The sequence below is a fragment of the Meles meles genome, chromosome 1 (genome assembly GCF_922984935.1).
Source record: "Meles meles chromosome 1, mMelMel3.1 paternal haplotype, whole genome shotgun sequence".
NCBI classification, from domain to species: Eukaryota; Metazoa; Chordata; class Mammalia; order Carnivora; family Mustelidae; genus Meles; species Meles meles.
In genome coordinates this window covers 134122233-134141933 of record NC_060066.1, presented here as the reverse complement: position 1 = coordinate 134141933, position 19701 = coordinate 134122233, and the positions used below count along the sequence as shown (strand labels likewise).

Sequence of the window (19701 nt, the reverse complement as noted above, 5' to 3'; positions counted from 1 at the left end):
GGCACCCCTGTATTATTTTATTTGTGAATGTTTTGGTGTGTCTCTAAAAGAAAAGGACTCTCTCTTTCTCTCCTGTTTCCTTTTTTTAAAAAATATAACCACAATACTGTTAGGGTGTCCAAAAAAATGAACAATTCCTTAATGTTATCAAGTGCCAAATCTGTGTTAAAATTTTACTTGTCTCATAAAAGTCAGTATTTTTACAGTTTTTTCTTTTTTTTTTTTTAGTGGGAGGGAAAGATCAGGATCAAGTAAGATGAACACATTCAGTATATCGATATGCCTGTTTTATTTCTTTTAATCTGCAAGTTCTCCTTTCATCTCTGTGGGTTGTTTGGTTTGGTTTGGTTTTACATTGCCTTTTATTTTTGAAGAAAACTTGTTGGTCCCACAGAGTTGCCCCAGTCTGCATCTACTGATTGTGTTCTGATGTTGTAATTTAAAATGTTCGTGTATCATGGGTATTGGATCTAGAGACTATCATATTCTATTTTTGCTTGTTTTTTGGTAATATTTTATAAGCTCTGGTATGCTTTTTCATTAGAAGACATGTGTTGCATGATGTGTGTGTGCGTGTGTGTGTATGTATAGTGTTATTCCCAGTAATATTTCTTGTAATAACTTCTTTCTCTTTGTTTGTGGTCAGCATAGCCTGTGCACAGTAAATATCTGTTCATCAGTTTTCTTAATATGTAAAAGAAGTGTATCTTAAAGTTCACTTATAATTTGTATAATAGAAACACAATATTTAATGTAAATTGAAATTATTGATGGTGGACAAGAATGTTTTTTTCAATGGAGGTTTTGTTAAGTTAAGAACATGTGATCTAGAATTTGCTAGTAAGCTAGGGTTTGGCCTCTATAACATTGAAGGTAATCTCTAAGCTTTAGTTTAACAAATTTTTAAATGGTTTTAATTTAATAGGACCTACCTCAAAAGTTATTTTGAAGATGAGATAACATAAAATTTAGCACAGAAGGGCACATAAGTGCTCAAATGATGATCATGGTTGTTACTATAGTTCTTTATATACCTTATTTGGAAGGTGCACCACCTCTGGATGCCAATTAATATAAATTTTTTACATAGCTATCAGAGATAATTTTTTGTTTTTAAGAGTTAAATTTTTTAAATTGAAGTGTAGTTAACCTATAGTATTAGTTTCAAGTGTACATCATTTAAAAATAGTTTATTATTATTATTATTTTAGTAATATCTGTGCCTTGTGTGGGGCTGAAACACATGATTCCATAATCAAGAGTCACATGCCCCTCTCACTGAGCCAGCCAGGTGCCCTCTCAAGTGTACATTTTAAATTTTTAAGAGAACCTGGAATCTGCGTTAAAAACACCTAGTCAGATAACACTAAAGAGAGAATTGGTTAACTGTAAGATAAAAATTACTCGATTTAACAAAGAGCAACAAAAAGATGAAAATAGTTGAGGGGTTAAAAGATACAGAGGAAAGGAAGAGGAATTCTAACAAGTATCTAATTAGAGTACCAGAAAGAGAAAGTAAAGATTGCAAAGAGAAGCAGAATATGAAAGTTTAAAATAGAAGAGTCATAATTTTCCAGAATTGATGAGCTTTATGCATTTTTAGGTTTAGGAAGCATACGAAAACTTAAGACACATCATGGTTAAAGAGCAGACCATCAGACACAGAGCTCTTTAAAGCAGCCATAGATAAATAAGATTTCTTAAGAAAGGATAAAAACTGGAAAGACACAATATGCTGCTTCAACATAGGGGTGCAGAAGATAGTGAAATAGTATCTTCAAGGTGTTGAATGAAAATAACTACCTATTATTCTATAATCAGCTTTATTATCACTTAGAGAGAAAAACAATATAGTGACATTGTCAGAAGCACTTCAGCCACTTCCTCTCTGCCAAGAAAAGCAATTGGGGATACTGATCAACAGACCCACTGAAGAATTTCTAGAGGTTGTACTTTAGAAAGGTCAATGCCTCCAGAAAGGAGGTTTTGAGGTGGGAGAAGTAAGGTTAACCAAGAAATTGGTAGGACTGTGGGTAAATTTAATTGCAGTATAAGAAATAATGGCAGTGATTGATTTGGGTTTTAAATAATAGGACTAAAAATATTAAATCATAATAACAGAAAAGGGAGTATCAAGTAGCTGATGTTTAAGTTCCGATGATTGTAGTATTGTTTTGAGCTGTGTTGTCCATTATAGTAGCAACTAGTCATACATGGTTATTGATGTGTGACTAGTCTAAACTAATCTCCAGTTGTAAAATGCACATAAATTTCCAAAACTTAATGATAAAAAAAGAATGTAATTTTTATACCTATTACATGTTGACAATATTTTGAATTAAATATCATTTGTATCTTTTTTACTTTCTAAAATATGGTTATTAGAACATTTGTAAGATCTTATGAGTTGCTCATCTTACATTTCTTTTGGACATTACCAGTCTGGAGGATGGAAATTTCAAGTCCAAAGTGAATCAGTTAAGATTACATTTTAAAACTGTAAGGGTCAGCATAGTAAAAATAGGGATAAGAGCATATAACTTCTAAGATAATTGGAGAATGGGGGTGACTAAAATTAAAGACATACAAAAGAAGTTGGGGGAATAAAGGTAAAATAATAGGATGCAAAGTGAATTCATTTTAATGGTATTAAAGGTTCTGTGGAGGATTCCTTTGAAAATGTAGAATTTTGGAGGGCATGGAGTTGGGTCTCATTTAACCCTAATAATCTCCCAAAGTCTCCATTTTCCAAATACCTTGATATTGGGAGTTATAACTTCAGCATGTGAATTTTAGGCATCATTAACGTTCAGTTCATTGCATCCTCTATATACTTTCCCTCTACTTTTACCTTAGGTAACTATTATCTTGAATTTGGTGTTTACCTTTCCTATGTATACTTTCCCTGTGTGTGTTATTTATCTTTTTGTATGTTAAGCAATATATGGTTTTGTTTTATATGTTTAGCTTATGTCTGTGGGCCACATACTGTGTGTATTCTGTAACTTGTCCTTTCTGTTTTGTTTTTTTAACCTAATCTTATATGTGACTCTAATTCATTTGCTTTCATTGCCATATGGTATGTGATATGAGTGTACCATTACCCTATTGATAGAAACAACCTGAGGTTGTTTCTAAATTTTTCCTGTTATAAATTGTGAGTATTCTTGTGCATATATCAATAAATGTTACTATTCAAGTTTCTCTGGAGGTGGAATCACTGGATTATAGTGTGTGTCTATTTTCAATTTACTTACATGTTGCATTTCTAAGTGGTTGTACTAATTGATACTCTACTAGCAGTGTATGAGAAATTGTTTCTGCACATCTTTTCTGATAATTGGCATTGTTGGACTTTTTAATTGTTCATCTAAGGAACATGTTAATGATGTCTTGTTTAAGCTTGAATTCCCTGAGTATGAATGATACATTTTCTTAGTTTATAGGCCATTAATGTTTCGAGTCTGTTAAGTACCTGTTTATACAGTCGGTCCATTTTCTTTTTAATGTAATTTTTAGTCTTTTTCCTCGGAGTTTTTATATATTGTGGATACTAAAGCCAGGTAGCTTACATATACTATAATTAACTCAAGTTTATGGCTTGTTTTTTGTTTTTTTAATTGATGACTAGAATTCGGAAATTTTAACATCACATTTATGTTTTGGTTTTAAGAAATTTTTCTTTAACTTGGGTTCTTACATACAGTGATTTTATTTTGAAATTTTTGGTTTTATATTTAAGGCCTCAGTCTACCTGAAATTTAATTTTTGTATAGTATATGATCAAGGTTTAATGATTTTTTTTTTCCCTTATGGGTAACAGATTTAGTATTAACTTAATTGAATAGTTCATGTTTTTTCCCCAGTGATCTGCAGGTCAGCTCTCAGGTTTCCATACATGCATGGAACTGTTTCTGGATTATCTATTCTCTTTCATTGTTTATTTGTACCATTGTGTCTTAATTTACTGAAGCATCTTGGAATCTTGTGGGGTGAATTTCACAACTTTGTTCTTCAGAATTGTTTTGAAGAACATTTTCTTTATCATGTGTATTTTAAGATCATTTGGCTGAGTTCCATGAAGACTTTGGGTTTCTAGTGTATTGAACTAAGTTTATAAGATAATGGGGGCAGTATTTACATTACCAATACAATAAGATAGCAATACTTGAACTCAAAGAGACCTATAACATCTCTTTGAGAAATTTAACTCTTCTTCCGTATAACATTTTCTGTAATTATTGAGGTTACGCTTAATGCTTTAGGTTAAAAAGGAAAATAAATTAAATCAGCAGTGATTTTACCCAAGTTAGTCAGCACTATACGTACTTCCATCCTTTCCCCTGTGTATTACAAGGATTTTAAGCAGCTTATATGTAAAGGGTGAGGAAAGGGGGATACTTCTTTGACAAATAGTTCAATTTCTTCCAAAGTTAGTGGTTTATTCAGTGTTTTCCTAGAAAATTATGTTTTACTGGGCTTCAGATTTCTCAGAATTGTTTAGCATTTTTAAAATTCTCTGCTTTGTATTGCTAATATTATACATTTATATTCTGTTTATTTCTCTTGTCAGAGACATTATTTTACTAGTCTGTACAAAGAACCAGCTTTTCTATTTTTTTTGTTTCCATAATTCATTAATCTCTGTTTGTTTTTTTTTTTTAAGATTTTATTTATTTATTTGTCAGAGAGAGGAGCGAGAGTGAGCACAAGCAGACAGAGTGGCCAGCAGAGGGAGAAGCAGGCTCCCTGCCGAGCAAGGAGCCCGATGTGGGACTCGATCCCAGGACGGTGGGATCATGACCTGAGCTGAAGGCAGCTGCTTAACCAACTGAGCCACCCAGGCGTCCCTTAATCTCTGTTTTTATCCTTATTTTTCTGCTTCATGCCAGACTTGTTTTTTAGTCCACTTTAGATCCTGAACTCATTGACTTTCTTGTTTAAAAAATACATTCAAGATGAAGGAAAATTAGGTGATACTTTTGGCAATAAGTTTTTGCTTTTAGAGGTCTCTTTTAAGCTGAGAAATAATTGACATATAATGCTGTTTCACATGTACAGCATAATGATTTGATATATGTGTATGTTATAGGACAATTACCTGGGTAGGTTTAGTTAACTGTATGTGGTGAGAAATATATCACCACATATAGTTAAAAATTTTTTTCCTTATAATGAGAATTTTTAAGATTTTACTCTATTAGCTCTTCAACGCGTACAATAGAGTAAACAGTAACAGTGCTGTTCATTGCATCCCAGGATTCATTTATCTTATAACTGCCAACAAAACATAACTTGCATGTTTTGGCCGCCTTCATCGATTTTGTCTATCCTCCACCTCTTGCAACCACCCGTCTGTTTTTTGTATATGTGAGTTCAGTTTTTAGTTTTTAGTTTTTGTTTTTTTTTTAAATCAGATTTTACATATAAGTGAGATCATACATACAGTATTTGTCTTTCTCTGACTTAGCATAATACCCTCAAGGTCCATCCATGTTGTTGTAAATGGTAGGATTTCCTTTTTTTTTTTTTTTTTTTTAATGCCTGATTAATATTCCACACCACATTGTCTTTATCCATTCATCCATCGAAGGACATTTAGGTTAGTTTCCATGGCGTGGTTGTAAACTCTGCAGTGAACATGGGGATGCAGGTATCTTTTTTGAGATAGTGATTTCCTCTCCTTTGGGTAAATTCCCAGGAGTGGGATTGCTAGATTGTATAACGATACTTTTAAAAAAATTCTTGGGTGGGACATTTACTGTTTTCCATAGTGGCTGCACCAGTTTACATTCCTACCAGTAGTACACAAGGAATCTCTTTTTTCCACATTCTCACCAACACTTTCTATTTCTTGTCTTTTTGATAATAGCCTTTCTAACAGGTGTGAAGTGGTACTTCATTGTGGTTTTGAATTGCATAACTCTGATGATCTTTGATGTTGAGCACTTTCTTACATACCTATTGGCCATATACCTGTCTTCTTTGGAAAGATGTTTATTCAGATCATCTGCCCATTTTTAATTGTTTTATTTTTTTCTGAGTCATATGAGTTCTTTATATTATAATTCTTGAATATTATCAAGTACCATAGTATCCTCTTATTCCCAGGGGGTACATTCTATCCAGTGGATGCCTAAAATTAAATAGTACTTAATTCTATATATATTGAGTTTTTTGTTCTACATGCATAGTTGTAAACTTTAACTTACAAATGAGGTACAGTAAGCGATTAGCAACAATAAGTAATAAAATAGTACCATTTATAGTTAGGTGAATTTGATCTCTCTCTCTCTCTCAGAATGTTTTATTGTACTGTACTTACTCACCCTTCTTGTGATTCGATAAAATGGCTACGTGATGAGATGAAGTGAGTGAATGACATAGGCATTGTGATGTAGGATTAGGATGGTATTGACCTTCTGACAGTACTTCCGAAGAGGGATCATCTGCTTCCAGACTGCGGTTGACCAGTGTAACTGAAACTATAGATAAGAGGGGACAACTGTTTATGACTTGCAAATATTTTCTCACATTCTGGAGGTCTTTAGGTTGCCTTTGCTTTTGTGTCAAATCCAAAAAATCATTACCTAGGCTGTGTTAAGGAGCTTATCACCTATGTTTTTTCTAGGAGTTTTAAGGTTGCAGGTGTTATTTTCAAGTACTTAATCTGTTTTGAGTTAAATTTTGTGTATGGTATGAGGTAGTAGTCTAGTTTCATTCTTTTGCATGTAGCTGTTCAGTTTTCCTAGTATCATTTATTGAATAGACTTTGTTTCCCTATTTTATGTTTTTGGCTTCTTTGTCTTAAACTAATTGACCCTAAATATGTGGGATTTTTGTTCCATTGATCTATGTATCTGTTTTTTATGCCAGTACCATCCTATTTTGATTACTAGTTTGAAATCAGGAAGTGTGATGCCTCCGACTTTCTTGTTCTTTCTCAAAATTGCTTTGGCTATATGGGTCCTTTGAAGTTCCATACAAATAGTAGGATTGTGTGGTCTGTCTGTGAAAAATGCCACTGGAATTTTGATAGGGATTGCATTGAAACTGTAGATTGCTTTGGGTAGTATGAACATTTTAACAGTATTGATTTTTCTAATCCGTGAGCACAAAATGTCTTTCCATATATTTGTCAAAGTTTTTCATTTTAATTTTTTAAGCTTCATTATTAAACATTCAAGATAACATAAAAGTGGTATGAATGGTACAGTAATACACAAATCCTTTAAAGGAAATCTAGATAATTTCATACCATCCCTAAGTATTTTATTGTGTGTGTCTAACAGATGTAATCTCCTAAGGATGATATTTATACCATTGTTATACTTAAATAAAATATAAAATAGTTCGTTAATATAATCTAATTTCCAGTAGTAGTCCAAATTTCCCAATTGCCTTGAAGATGTCTTTCCCCCCTTTCAAATCAGGAATCAGGGAAGTCAGTATGTTGATTTAGTTAATGCCTTTTTAAAAAAAATTTTTTTTAACATTTTTTAAAGATTTTATTTATTTGATAGAGATCACAAGTAGGCAGAGAGGCAAGTGGGGGGGGGGGTGTGCAGGCTCCCCACTGAGCAGAAAGCCCCATGTGGGGCTTGATCCCAGGACCCTGAGATCATGACCTAAGTGTAAGGCAGAGGCTTAACCACTGAGCCACCCAGGCCCCCCTAGTGAATGCCTTTTAAGTCTCTTTATAAATCAGTTTACTTCCCCTCTCCCGTTATTGCTTTTTCTTTTATTGATTATTAGAGAAACTGGGTCATCTATGTAATTTTCTATTTTGTTGATTTCGGTGATTATACCTCCTTGTCATTTTATATGTTCCTCAAACCCTATTTCTTGAGATGAGGCTTGATCAGATTCTGGCTTACTTTTTAGCAAGGATATTTTGTAGATGGCGCTCTTTGTAATTCCTATTGTATCACACCGGGAGGAATTGTTTAATTATCTTTGTGATGTCAACATTTATCAGTAGGTTTGGGTTTTGTCTTTGTGATGCAAAGACAAAACCCAAACCTACTGATAAATGTGCTCCATCATTCTTTCACCTTGGTTTTATTAGCTAACGATTGTAGTTCATTGGGCATTGCAAATACGGTTACTTTTTTACTCCTGCATACTTCAGATTCCTCTGTTAACTTTTTACATCAAGTATTTGTCATACTGGAATATCCTTTTTTATAAGAAAACAGGTTAGATTTTGACTTTAAAAACATTTCCTGATTGTAGTAATCTCCAGTTTAGCCACTGTGAGTTTTTTTTGTTGTTGTTAGAATCATTGTGGTGGCAAGGACTTTTACATTTATTTTGCAGTCTTACTGCAGTGATCATTCTTTGTTTATCTTGAGGCAGTAAGAACTCATAACAGGGATAGCTTTGATACTTAATTGCTTGAAGTACCATTTCTTGGTCCAGACTCTGTTAGCCATTTCTTTACGAAAATTCTGGTTCCTTTGGATGGGTAGTGGTCCTTAGAGACCACAGTAATGTGAGAGCAAAGGTGTTAATTGCTGTTAGGTTGTTATTACTTCAGAGCTCTTTTAGTGGACAGAGCCAGTTTTGAAGACAAATACTGTGAGCTCATTTGTTATTGTCAGTTCATAATTAACTTTATAATTTTTACTTTTCTGATTTTATATTTGTACCTCTTGTACATTGAATGTTTTTGCTTGCTAATATTAACAAAATACTGCATATGTATACTAGTTTTTTTTTTTTAAAGGAACATCAGTACTACACTGAATATAGTTTGAGGTTCTTTGAAGTTACTTTTGTCCTTAGAGTGTAATTACAGAATTCTGAAGTTTATTGAGAGAATTCTATGTGTGGTTGTACTACCAAGTTGATAGTTAGGTTTAATGGTTTCATTTTGCTTTTGATTTTTAAGAATCCCCCTATTTTTGGCTTAATTTTCCCAAGTGAAAGTAAAACAAACTACATTTATAATGATCCTTAAATTCCTGTCTACTCTAATTTGCTGTTTCTATCCCATTATAGATATCATTTTCATTAATTTTTGGTTTATGCTCTTATCCAATATAAACAAACGTGAACTGCTTCCTACATTCTCCCTCCCATCACCCTAGAGAGAAAGTGGCAGTGTACACAGACTATAACAGCTGTAACTTCCTTTTAATGATAAGTGTATCCTGGAAATCATTCCATGGCTATACATGGAATTTTTTTTTTTTCCTGGTACCGCTATATAGAAAGTACATGAGGGTCTCTGTTCCCAGTAGCCTGCCTGTAGCCCAGTAGCCCAGTAGCCTGTTCAGTGATTGGGGTTTTGCTAGTCTGATACATGAGATGGCACGTAAATGTATTAATTTGAATTGGTTTTTATTGTGAGCAATATGAAATGGCTTTTCAGTTTAATCCTTTGCCAATTTTTTTTTAAAGAATTTATTTATTTATTTGACAGAGATCACAAGTAGTCAGAGAGGCAGGCAGAGAGTGGGGGGTGGGGGAGCAGGCTCCCTGCTGAGCAGAGAGTCTGATGCCAGGCTGGATTCCAGGACTCTGAGATCATTACTTGAGCTGAAGGAAGAGGCTTAACCCACTGAGCCACCCAGGTGCCCCTCCTTTGCCTATTTTTTTTTTTTTTTTAAATGGGGATAATGTCTTTCTAAATTTTCTCAAGTCTGATTTTAAGTTTATATGCTCGTTTTGATCCAAGTTATTTGGGAACCATTTCAAAATTTCATTTAATCAAGCTAAAACAATTGAATTTTTCTTTTTCTTTTTCCTCATCAAAATATCTTACTGTGTTTGAGCAAATATGGTTTGTACAATTTCTTCTTTATGGAATTTATTAAGTTACTGGTTACATAGATTATGATCTGCTTTTGTGACTTTCATGGGTATTTAAATACAAGGATGAATTGCATGTAACTGAAACATAACAGCTTGAGAACTTAAAAAACTATGATACACCAGTATAGTAGAATGCGATGAAAATGTTGATAAAGTATATTAGTAGTGTTGAGTTTTTAAAGAATCTCTAAACTGTTTTGTTAAATGAAAGGAAGACCGTGTGAAGCAGCATTTGTGGTGTGATTCTCTTCTATGAATATTAGAAACAGATAAGTATAAGTTTTTGAAAAGGAATTATAATTTAATGATTTTTGAGCTGGGGAGAACTTCACATTTTCTGATTTTTTTGGACTTGAATTTTCTAAATATTTGGAATTAATTAATTGAATATTACCCATGCTATTGCATATGGTTTGTGTTTAATTTACCTTCTACCCTGCCATGAGTAGTGACTGCCAAGAATTATTTTATCCTTTTTATATATGATTTTGCCATGTATATGGCAAAAATATATTATTCTGCGTTTTCTTGAGTTTTATGAAAATGGTATGCCCGTTTTATGTTTTCTGTGACTTGTGTTTTACTTTAACGATGTTTTAAATTATTAGCTATGCTTTTGTAGTTCTGTAATATTCATTGCAGTATAGTATTAATCTGTGAAAATACCCTGATGTATCTCTTTTCTTGTTGGAATTCACCTGGCTCATATACCATTTTGACTTAAGAATAGTTCTGCTCTGGAATGGCTAAAATTAACAAGTCAGGAAATGACAAATGCTGGTGAGGATGTGGAGAAAGGGGAACCCTCCTACATTGTTGGTGGGAATGCAAGTTGGTACAACCACTCTGGAAAACAGCATGGAGGTTCCTCAAAAAGTTGAAAATAGAGCTACCCTATGACCCAGCAATTGCACTACTGGGTATTTACCCTAAAGATAACAAACGTAGTGATCCAAAGGGGCACGTGCACCTGAATGTTTATAGCAGCAATGTCTATAATAGCCAAACTATGGAAAGAACCTAGATGTCCATCAACAGACGAATGGATAAAGAAGTGGTATATATACACAATGGAACACTATGCAGCCATCAAAAGAAACGAAATCTTGGGGTGCCTGGGTGGCTCAGTGGGTTAAAGCCTCTGCCTTCGGCTCAGGTCATGATCCCACGGTCCTGGGATCAAGCCCTGCATCGGGCTCTCTGCTCAGCAGGGAGCCTGCTTCCTCCTCTCTCTCTGCCTGCCTCTCTGCCTACTTGAGATCTCTGTCTGTCAAATAAATAAAATCTTAAAAAAAAACCATACAATTCTTTAAAAAAAAAAAGAAACAAAATCTTGCCATTTGCAACGACGTGGATGGAACTAGAGGGTATCATGCTTAGTGAAATAAGTCAATCGGAGAAAGACAACTACCATATGATCTCCCTGATATGAGGAAGTGGAGATGCAACATGGGGGGTTAGGGGGGTAGGAGAAGAATAAATGAAACAAGATGGGATCGGGAGGGAGACAAACCATAAGTGACTCTTAACCTCACAAAACAAACTGAGGGTTGCTGGGGGGAGGGGGGCCGGGAGAGGGGGGTGGGGTTATGGACATTGGGGAGGGTATGTGCTATCGTGAGTGCTGTGAAGTGTGTAAACCTGGTGATTCACAAATCTGTATCCCTGGGGATAAAAATACATTATATGTTTATAAAAAAATTAATTAAAAAGAATAGTGCTGCTCTGAATACTTTTGTACTACTTGGTGCATGTATGCAAGTTTTTGAGAGTATATATCTAAGAATAAATACTGCTACAATGTGTAGAGTATGTTGAGCTTTTCAAGGTCATACTAGATTATTTTTCAAAGTATTGCTCCAATTTATGTTAACATTAGTATATAAGAGTTCTTGCTGTTTCATATTCTCATCAGCCTTTGGTCAAGTATTAAATTCATTAATTTTTAACATTTTAGTGTGTAATATTTTCTTTGGTCTTTCTTTATATTATCCTAATTATTAGTGAGGTGTTACATCTTTATTTTTACCTCAATATGTTTATGGCCATTAGTGTTTCTACTTTTGTGAAATTTTGTCAAATACCTACTTGTATCTTTGCCTAATAAAAATTTGAATTTAACCAGTTTTGTAGTTTTTTTATGTATTATTGTTACTGATTTTCTATTGGTTATATGTGTTGCTAATATATTCTCTCCTAGTTGGTAGTTTTCCTTGGCACTTCCTAATGCTGTGTTTTGATGAACAAAAGCTGCTAATTTTAATGGATAGAGTTTATATGGCTACAAGTTCTCTGTGCCATCATAATTAAAATTATTTATTAGTTCTTTTTCTACCCATTTAAATATTTCCCTTGTTCTTTTGGGAATCTTAGCTGTTGAGTGTTGGAAACCTCAAGTCTCTAATAATGGTTTTTAAGTTTTTATCTCTTGTTTGGATATGGTTTCTTTTACAGAGATTTTGTGGCCACTCTGTAGGAGAATTTATTAGTAGTTTTCATGGTTCATTTTCTTGTGTTTTAATTTAAAAAGTACCACATATTCAGATGATGAAGATATTTTCATACATTACAAAAATTTTTTAAAGTTATGCCTTTTACAATGGTCTCTAATTCAATCAGAAAATTATTTTTTGTTTGTGTATTGTATTATGGATCCAATTTCTTTTTTCTTTCCTTCCCCTCCCCCCCTTTATAGAGATAGCCAGTTAAAATTACAGTGCCATTTCTTCACATTTTAGGTAAATATATGTTAGGGTGAAGGCTAAGTTACTGTATTAAATGCAGAACATAGTGTTATAAATAGACAAGTTTATTTCTCATAAGCTAAAGTCCTGCTGGTTTCAGAAAATGGTATCAGTCTCCTTGATGAGGTTATTCACTGGTCCAGCTTTCTTTCATCTTGTTGCTTCATTATTTTCTAAGCTTTTGTTCTTGTCTGCATGGTCTGATAATATATAATTGTGCTGTTTATTTTTTCCTTTGGCTATTCTCACACTGAGGTTTGTACCTTTATTTTGTTTAAAACTCAATTTTGTTTTTTATTGATCCTTTCAGTGTATCATTGCCATCCGTAGTCTGTATTTTTTATTGCGTTGTATGAGTTAGTGCTTCCCCACAGCTTCTGGTAGGTAGCTAGCTTCCAGTGCACGTCTCCTTGGCAGCACCTCTGTGTTTAATTAAAGAAATACTGAGTACCTGCTTTTCTGAGAATCTAGCTTTTTCTCATGAACTTGATGTTGGTTGGCATCCTTGCCCCCATAACTTTGGGTCATGGTTCCTTCCTCTCCAGAAAAGAAAGTCTTTGGGCAGTTCTCAGTCCTGAAACCTAACAGAACCCAGGGACTCTACTCAACCTACCTCAGTCTTCAGTTCTTGCTTGCCTTCAGCAGGGTAGCTTCAGCAGGCCTTCTACCTGGGAGTGGTAGATGGTACTTAGAAATCTTTCAAGTACTGTAATGAATATAAAATGTGATTTAATTTTTCTACTCATACTATTTTTTACACCTGTATTTTTTCTTTTACATGGAGATCATATCTTTGCATATTATTTTCCTGATTTGTGTGATGTTCACTTCTCACGAAATGGTTATTTTTGTTACGCAGGAGAAAAAGTTTCTGTGGTCAGATTTAAAAAGGGACACCAGTGTCTATCTTAACACTTAATTTCCTTTTTTAATTGAATCTACCATCACTTGACATCCATCTTAGGTGAAATTTGAGAATATGTATTTTTAATAGAGATTGTTAATCCAAATTTAAGTTTTAATTCAGTTTGTTTCAGCAGTCACTAATGTGGAACATCTGTCAATCACTATTTTGTTGAGTCACTTGATTTTTTTTTAAAAGATTTTATTTATTTATTTGACAGACAGAGATCACAAGCAGGCAGAGAGGCAGGCAGAGAGAGAGGAAGGGAAGCAGGCTCCCTGTAGAGCAGAGAGCCCAATGCCGGGCTTGATCCCAGGACCCTGGGATCATGACTTGAGCCGAAGGCAGAGGCTTTAACCCACTGAGCCACCCAGGAGCCCTGAGTCATTTGATTTTTATCTCTCTTCCAGCTTAAGTGCTTATGCCAAGATAGATCAAATAAAACTGTGCCATCAGTTAATGTGGAAACAAATATTTTCAGTACTATAAAATCACTTATTTTGGGCATAGAACTGGTGAGCTTTATACTCAGTGGAAAGACCAACATAATTTAAAAAAATGTTTATAAACATTTTCAGTAATTTTGGTAAAAATATCTAGAATTTCAAATAACTTGATATTCTGCTGACTCAGTTATGAAGGCTGTTAAACCTGCTCTTGTAGCAGCATGTGTGAAATAATTTGAGGGAGAAAAAAAGCCCACAAATAAAGGATTTTTTTTTTAAAGAAATTAACAAGACTTTGTCATTCTTAAACATACATTGTAGGAAGGAGAGGGGGTCCTGCATGCATCACATCAGAATTACAGGCTTTCTTTTATACTTCAGTAGATCTAAGATTGTCACTCCTCATCTCCAGACTTACTTATGAATCCACTGGGATGGAAGCATTTTGACTCATACAAACATCTAAAAAGCAAACTGATAAGACGTATTGAAAAGAATTCAGGTATACTTTTGAAAAGTATGGGAGTCTTTGTTTTTTGAGAACTACGGCAGTTGTTAATAAGCATTCATTCATTTACTTAGTCAACAATTATATGTGCGCCCTGTGCTTGGTTGGCACTTAGGAATATTATAGTGAACACTGCCCATGTGGGCCAGGCATGCTGTCTGGTAATCAATGTTTGTGTATCATAACATTTAATCCCAAGTATTTTGATGTAAATGTTCTCTCCATGTTACAAATGAGGAAGCTTAAAATAGTTAAGTAATTTCCTAGTTACATAGCTGGTAGGTGGAAGCTAAACTGTGAGCACCTTTTCTTAACGCTGTATTGCATTCTTGGCTGTAAAAACAGTGAAAATTGGGATAATCTCTCACATCAACAGTCCAAAAAAAGAAAAAATCACATGATAATAGCAATAGATGCAGAAAAAGCATTTGACGGAATCCAGTATCCACTTACAAAAACTGGAAGTAGTTTCTAGTTTTAGGAGAACTTCCTCAGCTTAATGAAAAAGCATCTACGGGGCACCTGGGTGGCTCAGTTGATTAAGCATCTGCCTTTTCAGGTCATGATCCCAGGGTCCTGGGAGGGAGCCCTGCATGGGGCTCTCTGCTTGGCAGGGAGCCTGTTTCTCCCTCTGCCTGCTCTGCCTGCCACTCCCTGTTCCTGTGCGTGAGCCATCTCTCTCTGACAGATAAATAAATAAAATCTTTAAAAAAACTCTACAAAGAAACTACAGCTAACATCATACTTAATGTGCAGAAACTCAGCACTTTGTAAGATTAGGTAGGAGGCAAATACATTCCCTGTCATCAGTTCCTTTAAACATTCTATTGGAAGTTTTTGCTAATGTGGTAGGGCAAGGAAAGGAGACAAAAGGTATACAGATCAAGAAGCAAAACATAAAATTATTGTTCGCAGATGAAGTGATAGCCTGTGTAGAAAATCTGAAAGAAATGACAAAAAATCTGGAACTAATGCACTATTGCAAGATACAAAGTTAATATACAAGTCAGTTGCTTTTCTATGTATCAGTGATGAACAGATGCAGTTTGAAATGAAAAACAGTACTCTTTTTTTTTTTTTAAGTGATAGAAGTATATTAAGTGAAGATACAGAAAAAGCTCTCAAGAATGAGAGGGGTCCCAACAGCGTAGCCTAAAACACAATACTCTTGACAGCATCCCAGAAAATGAAATAGCTAGGTATTAATCTAACACAAAATATAGAAGATCTTTGTGAGAAAAACTACAAAATTCTGATGAATGAAATAAACCCAAAATAAGTGGAGAGATAGTCCATGTTTGTGGATAAGAAGACTCAGTAGTGTCAAGATGTCAGTTCTTTCCAACTTTATCTATAGGTTTAATGCAATCCCATTCAAAATCAGAGAAAGTTATTTTGTGGATATCAGCAAGCAGTTTCTGAAGTTTCTGGGCGAGTTGGGGGGGGCGGCACAGAAGATACAGAATAACCAACACAATATTGAGGAAAAACAAGACTGTAGGTTTGACACTACCCAACTTCAGCACTTAAACTGTGAAGCTGCAATAATCAAGTGAATTTTTTTTCTGGTGAAAAAATAGACAAATAGGTCAGTGGAACAGAATAGAGAGCCCAGTGTAGAGCCCCCTGTAAAAACAGGGGACTTATCTTTGACGAAGGCTCAAATGCAATACCATGGAGCAAATACAGTCTCATTAACAAATGCTGCTGGAAACATTGGACATCCACTTGCAAAATAATGAATTGAGACACAGTTAACGCTCTAAAGAGAAATTAATTCCATGGATTTAAGGTTTCTCCTTATCTTTTCATGGTTTGATAGCCCATTTTGTTTTACTTCAGAAAAATATCCCATTGTCTGGACATACCACCGTTTAGTTATTCATTCAATCTACTGAAAGACTTTTGGTTGCGCCCAAGTCTTGACAGCTATGAATAAGGTTGCTATAAATATCTCCGTGCAGGGTTTTGTGTGTACATTGAATTTTCAGTTCCTTTGGGTAAATACCAAGGTGCACAGTTGTTGGATTGTGTGGTAAGAGTATATTTGTTTTATAAAACTTCCACACTATTTTCTAAAGTAACTCCCCCTCACCAGGGATGGGGTTGGAGGAAGGATGAATAGAGCAGGGTATAGAGAATTTTTTTAGGGCAGTGAAAATACTGTATACAACACAGTAATGATAGAAATATGCCATTGTATATTTGTTCAAACCCAGTGAATGTACAGATCAAGAGTGAACCCTCAGGTAAACTGAATTTTCAGTGATTATGATGTGTAACTGCAAGTTGATCCTTGGTAATAACTGCACCACTGTGCTGGGAGGTTTTGATAATGAGGGACACAGTGTATGTTTGGGGACAGGGAGTATATAGAAATCTCTGTTGCTGCCTTCTCATTTTTATTGTAAACCTAAAACTGCTCTTAAAAAATAAAAGCAGAAAAAGAAAACATTTTTTATTGTTGATAGTGAACCAATACTTAGGTGAAAGGAAAGAAGGAAAAACTTTCGGCTTTGTGGAAAAGGGAGAAAGATTGACAAGAAAGTAGAGTTAATTTTTCATTTTTAGGGGTTGAAATTTTAAGCTATTCCCAATAGTATAACACCTGACATTTGTTTTTCAGTGAATATTTGAAAAATATAGATAAGTGACAGGTTCATATTTGTTAAAGTTAAAGATGTCTTATGCTAATGTGTTTTTGTTTTTTTATAGAGAGGATCTGACGAACTACTCTCAGGCAGTGTTCTCAGTAGTCCAAACTCTAATATGAGCAGCATGGTGGTTACAGGTAAGTGTTTCTTTCTTAACAGTGTTGCTTAATTATTTGCCATTTTATGGGGCAGAATAGTAAAACTAAAATTTAGTCTTTTATGAGAATAGCCTTTTCTAATTTATGTTAAGTGTTTTAAATGTTTCTGTTGAAATGCTGCAGAGTAAAATTTTAATAGAGTATATATGTGTAAAAAATGTGTAAAAAATTGTGTGAAGTGTGTAAAGAATGTATTAAAGTAAAAAACCTAAACTTGGTGACTTCTGTGGGCAAGTACCTAAGTCTTATTGCCTTTTTTATCACAAAAATATAAACCTTTTTCTTTCATGTTCTAAATGCTCTCATTCTTGCCCCTTTTGTACTTTTGTTTTTAGTTTTTGTGTTTGCGTGTCTTAGATTCTTTTTTTACATAGTCCTCACCACCACCCCCCCCCCCGCCCGCCCCACTTCCCTGAGGCATATGTTCCAAGACTCACAGTGGATGCCTGAAACTGCAGGTGGTATAAAACCCTAAATATACTATGCTTTTTCCTATACATACATACCTATGATAACGCTTAGTTTATAAATTGGGCATATTAAGAGATTAACAAAACTAAAAATAGAACAATGATAACAGAATAGTATTATGAAGGGTGTACTCACCCTTTGTCTTCCCAAGATGATGTGAGATGATAAAATGGTTGTATGATAAGATGAAACTAGGTGAATGATGTAGGCATTGTGATACAGTGTTAAGGTGCAGTATTTCAGAAGGTCTGCTTCTGGGCTGTGTTTGACAACTGGTAACTGAAACCATGGAAAGCAAAACTGCAGATAAAGGGAATTACTGTGTTTTAAGTATTCCTGCATCCCACAAGCTCTAAAGCCCAACTAAATAAAAATAAAAAGATTCAGCTACATAGTTGTTTTTTTTGTGTGTGTTTTTACCCTTTTTTCTTTGCTCTAATAATATTTTAATTCTTTGACTTGAGTTCCTTAATGTTCTCTCCCTATGATCTTCATACTTAGGATATTTTTCTTGTATATATGTGAAATAACATTGTTAGTTGTTTGTAATGTCTGTCTAAACAAATGTAAACTCTAGTTTAGTTTTATGGACCAAAATTTGAATCTGATGATGATGATGACGACAACAGCAACTGAATTAGTTTACCTTATAACCCTGCATTTTACATTGTTTACCTAAAACCAGAGTTCCTTTCGTGAATTACTTGCTTGAGGAATTAATTGTATTGGATAGTAAAAGGGTTGTAAAAGACTAGAAGCATTTTGATTTACTTTAGGTAGCTATTGTTTATGTTATGTACACTTCGGCACACACATGCACATGACTGGCAGTTCAGTTAAATAAAAACTGTAACGAAGTACTTAACCAAATATAGTCATAATGGTGTGAAAATGAATTTGCCCACACATCGTTATTATTTTATTACTTTTTATTACTTATATTTTTTATTATATTATATTAATATAATATATTATATAAATATAATATAATATAATATGTAAGTAATATATTATATTACTTACATATTTTATTAATATATTAGTTTTCCATGATTATAAAATAAAGTCACTAGGCCATAATTTTGATAGTCAAAGTATGGTATACAAATAATTAAACAGGTTCAAATGTCTGTAATGCTGCTTTGCTAGTTTCATTTTTTAAAACAATATATGTAGTGATGAATAGTTGAAACATTTTAAAAATTAATATGTAGGGCTATGACAGAATAACTGATAATAGCCTTCCTTCTCCCCCTGAGATGCCCTCCAAAATCAAAAACTATGAAATTGTATAAAGTATATTGGAAAACTGTAGTCTGGAATTAATGGACAGTAGTAGATAATGATTTCTGAAAGAAGGGAATAAGATCATTATCACATGAGGTGAATCCCATAATCACTTTGGCTTTCTGCCTTGGGTTATATAGCACAGGAAAGGGGAATCTAAGCAGAGTATGGAAGTCTTACTGAGCCAAAAAGACAGATTGGAATTCAAAGCTGTTCAGATATCTGGGATTTGTGGAGAAGGTCCTGGAAAAGGTAGCTGTCCAGAGGTTTAAACATAGAGCAGGGATCAGAATTCAGTGTGGGGATTCATCTGATTGAGCATTTTTGAATAATAGCTGGGCTGCCTGTGTGCAGGTTGAGAACTCTGCATGGTCTGTCAGAACTGAGCTGCTTTGGGGCTGAGAGCTAGAATGGTGGTTCCAAAAGGTTGTTTAGTGCTCTGAGACCTTAGATGTCTCAGAATGTAGACATCTTGGCGAGAAACTCAGGCATTTAATTTAGACTACAGAAAGCCCAGTCTTGTAGAGAATGGATCACATACTATATTAAGTGCCAACCTTAAGACTAAGTTAAGAAAATGAGATAGTGGGGCGCCTGGGTGGCTCAGTGGTTTAAGCTACTGCCTTCGGCTCAGGTCATGATCCCAGGGTCCTGGGATTGAGCCCCGTATCGGACTCTCTGCTCTGCGGGGAGCCTGCTTCCCTGTCTCT

The 19701-nt window shown here is 34.4% G+C and overlaps 1 protein-coding gene across 4 annotated transcripts in view; it reads left to right on the top strand.

The window, feature by feature from the left end:
* The window catches only part of PTBP2 (polypyrimidine tract binding protein 2), an 87388-nt gene that overhangs the window by 9559 nt on the left and 58128 nt on the right, over positions 1-19701 (top strand). For all 4 annotated transcript variants that reach the window (XM_046005612.1, XM_046005628.1, XM_046005619.1 and 1 more), the window contains exon 3: positions 17137-17212. In XM_046005612.1, coding sequence (XP_045861568.1) covers positions 17137-17212 — 76 coding nt within the window. The remainder of the gene's footprint in view (positions 1-17136; positions 17213-19701) is intronic.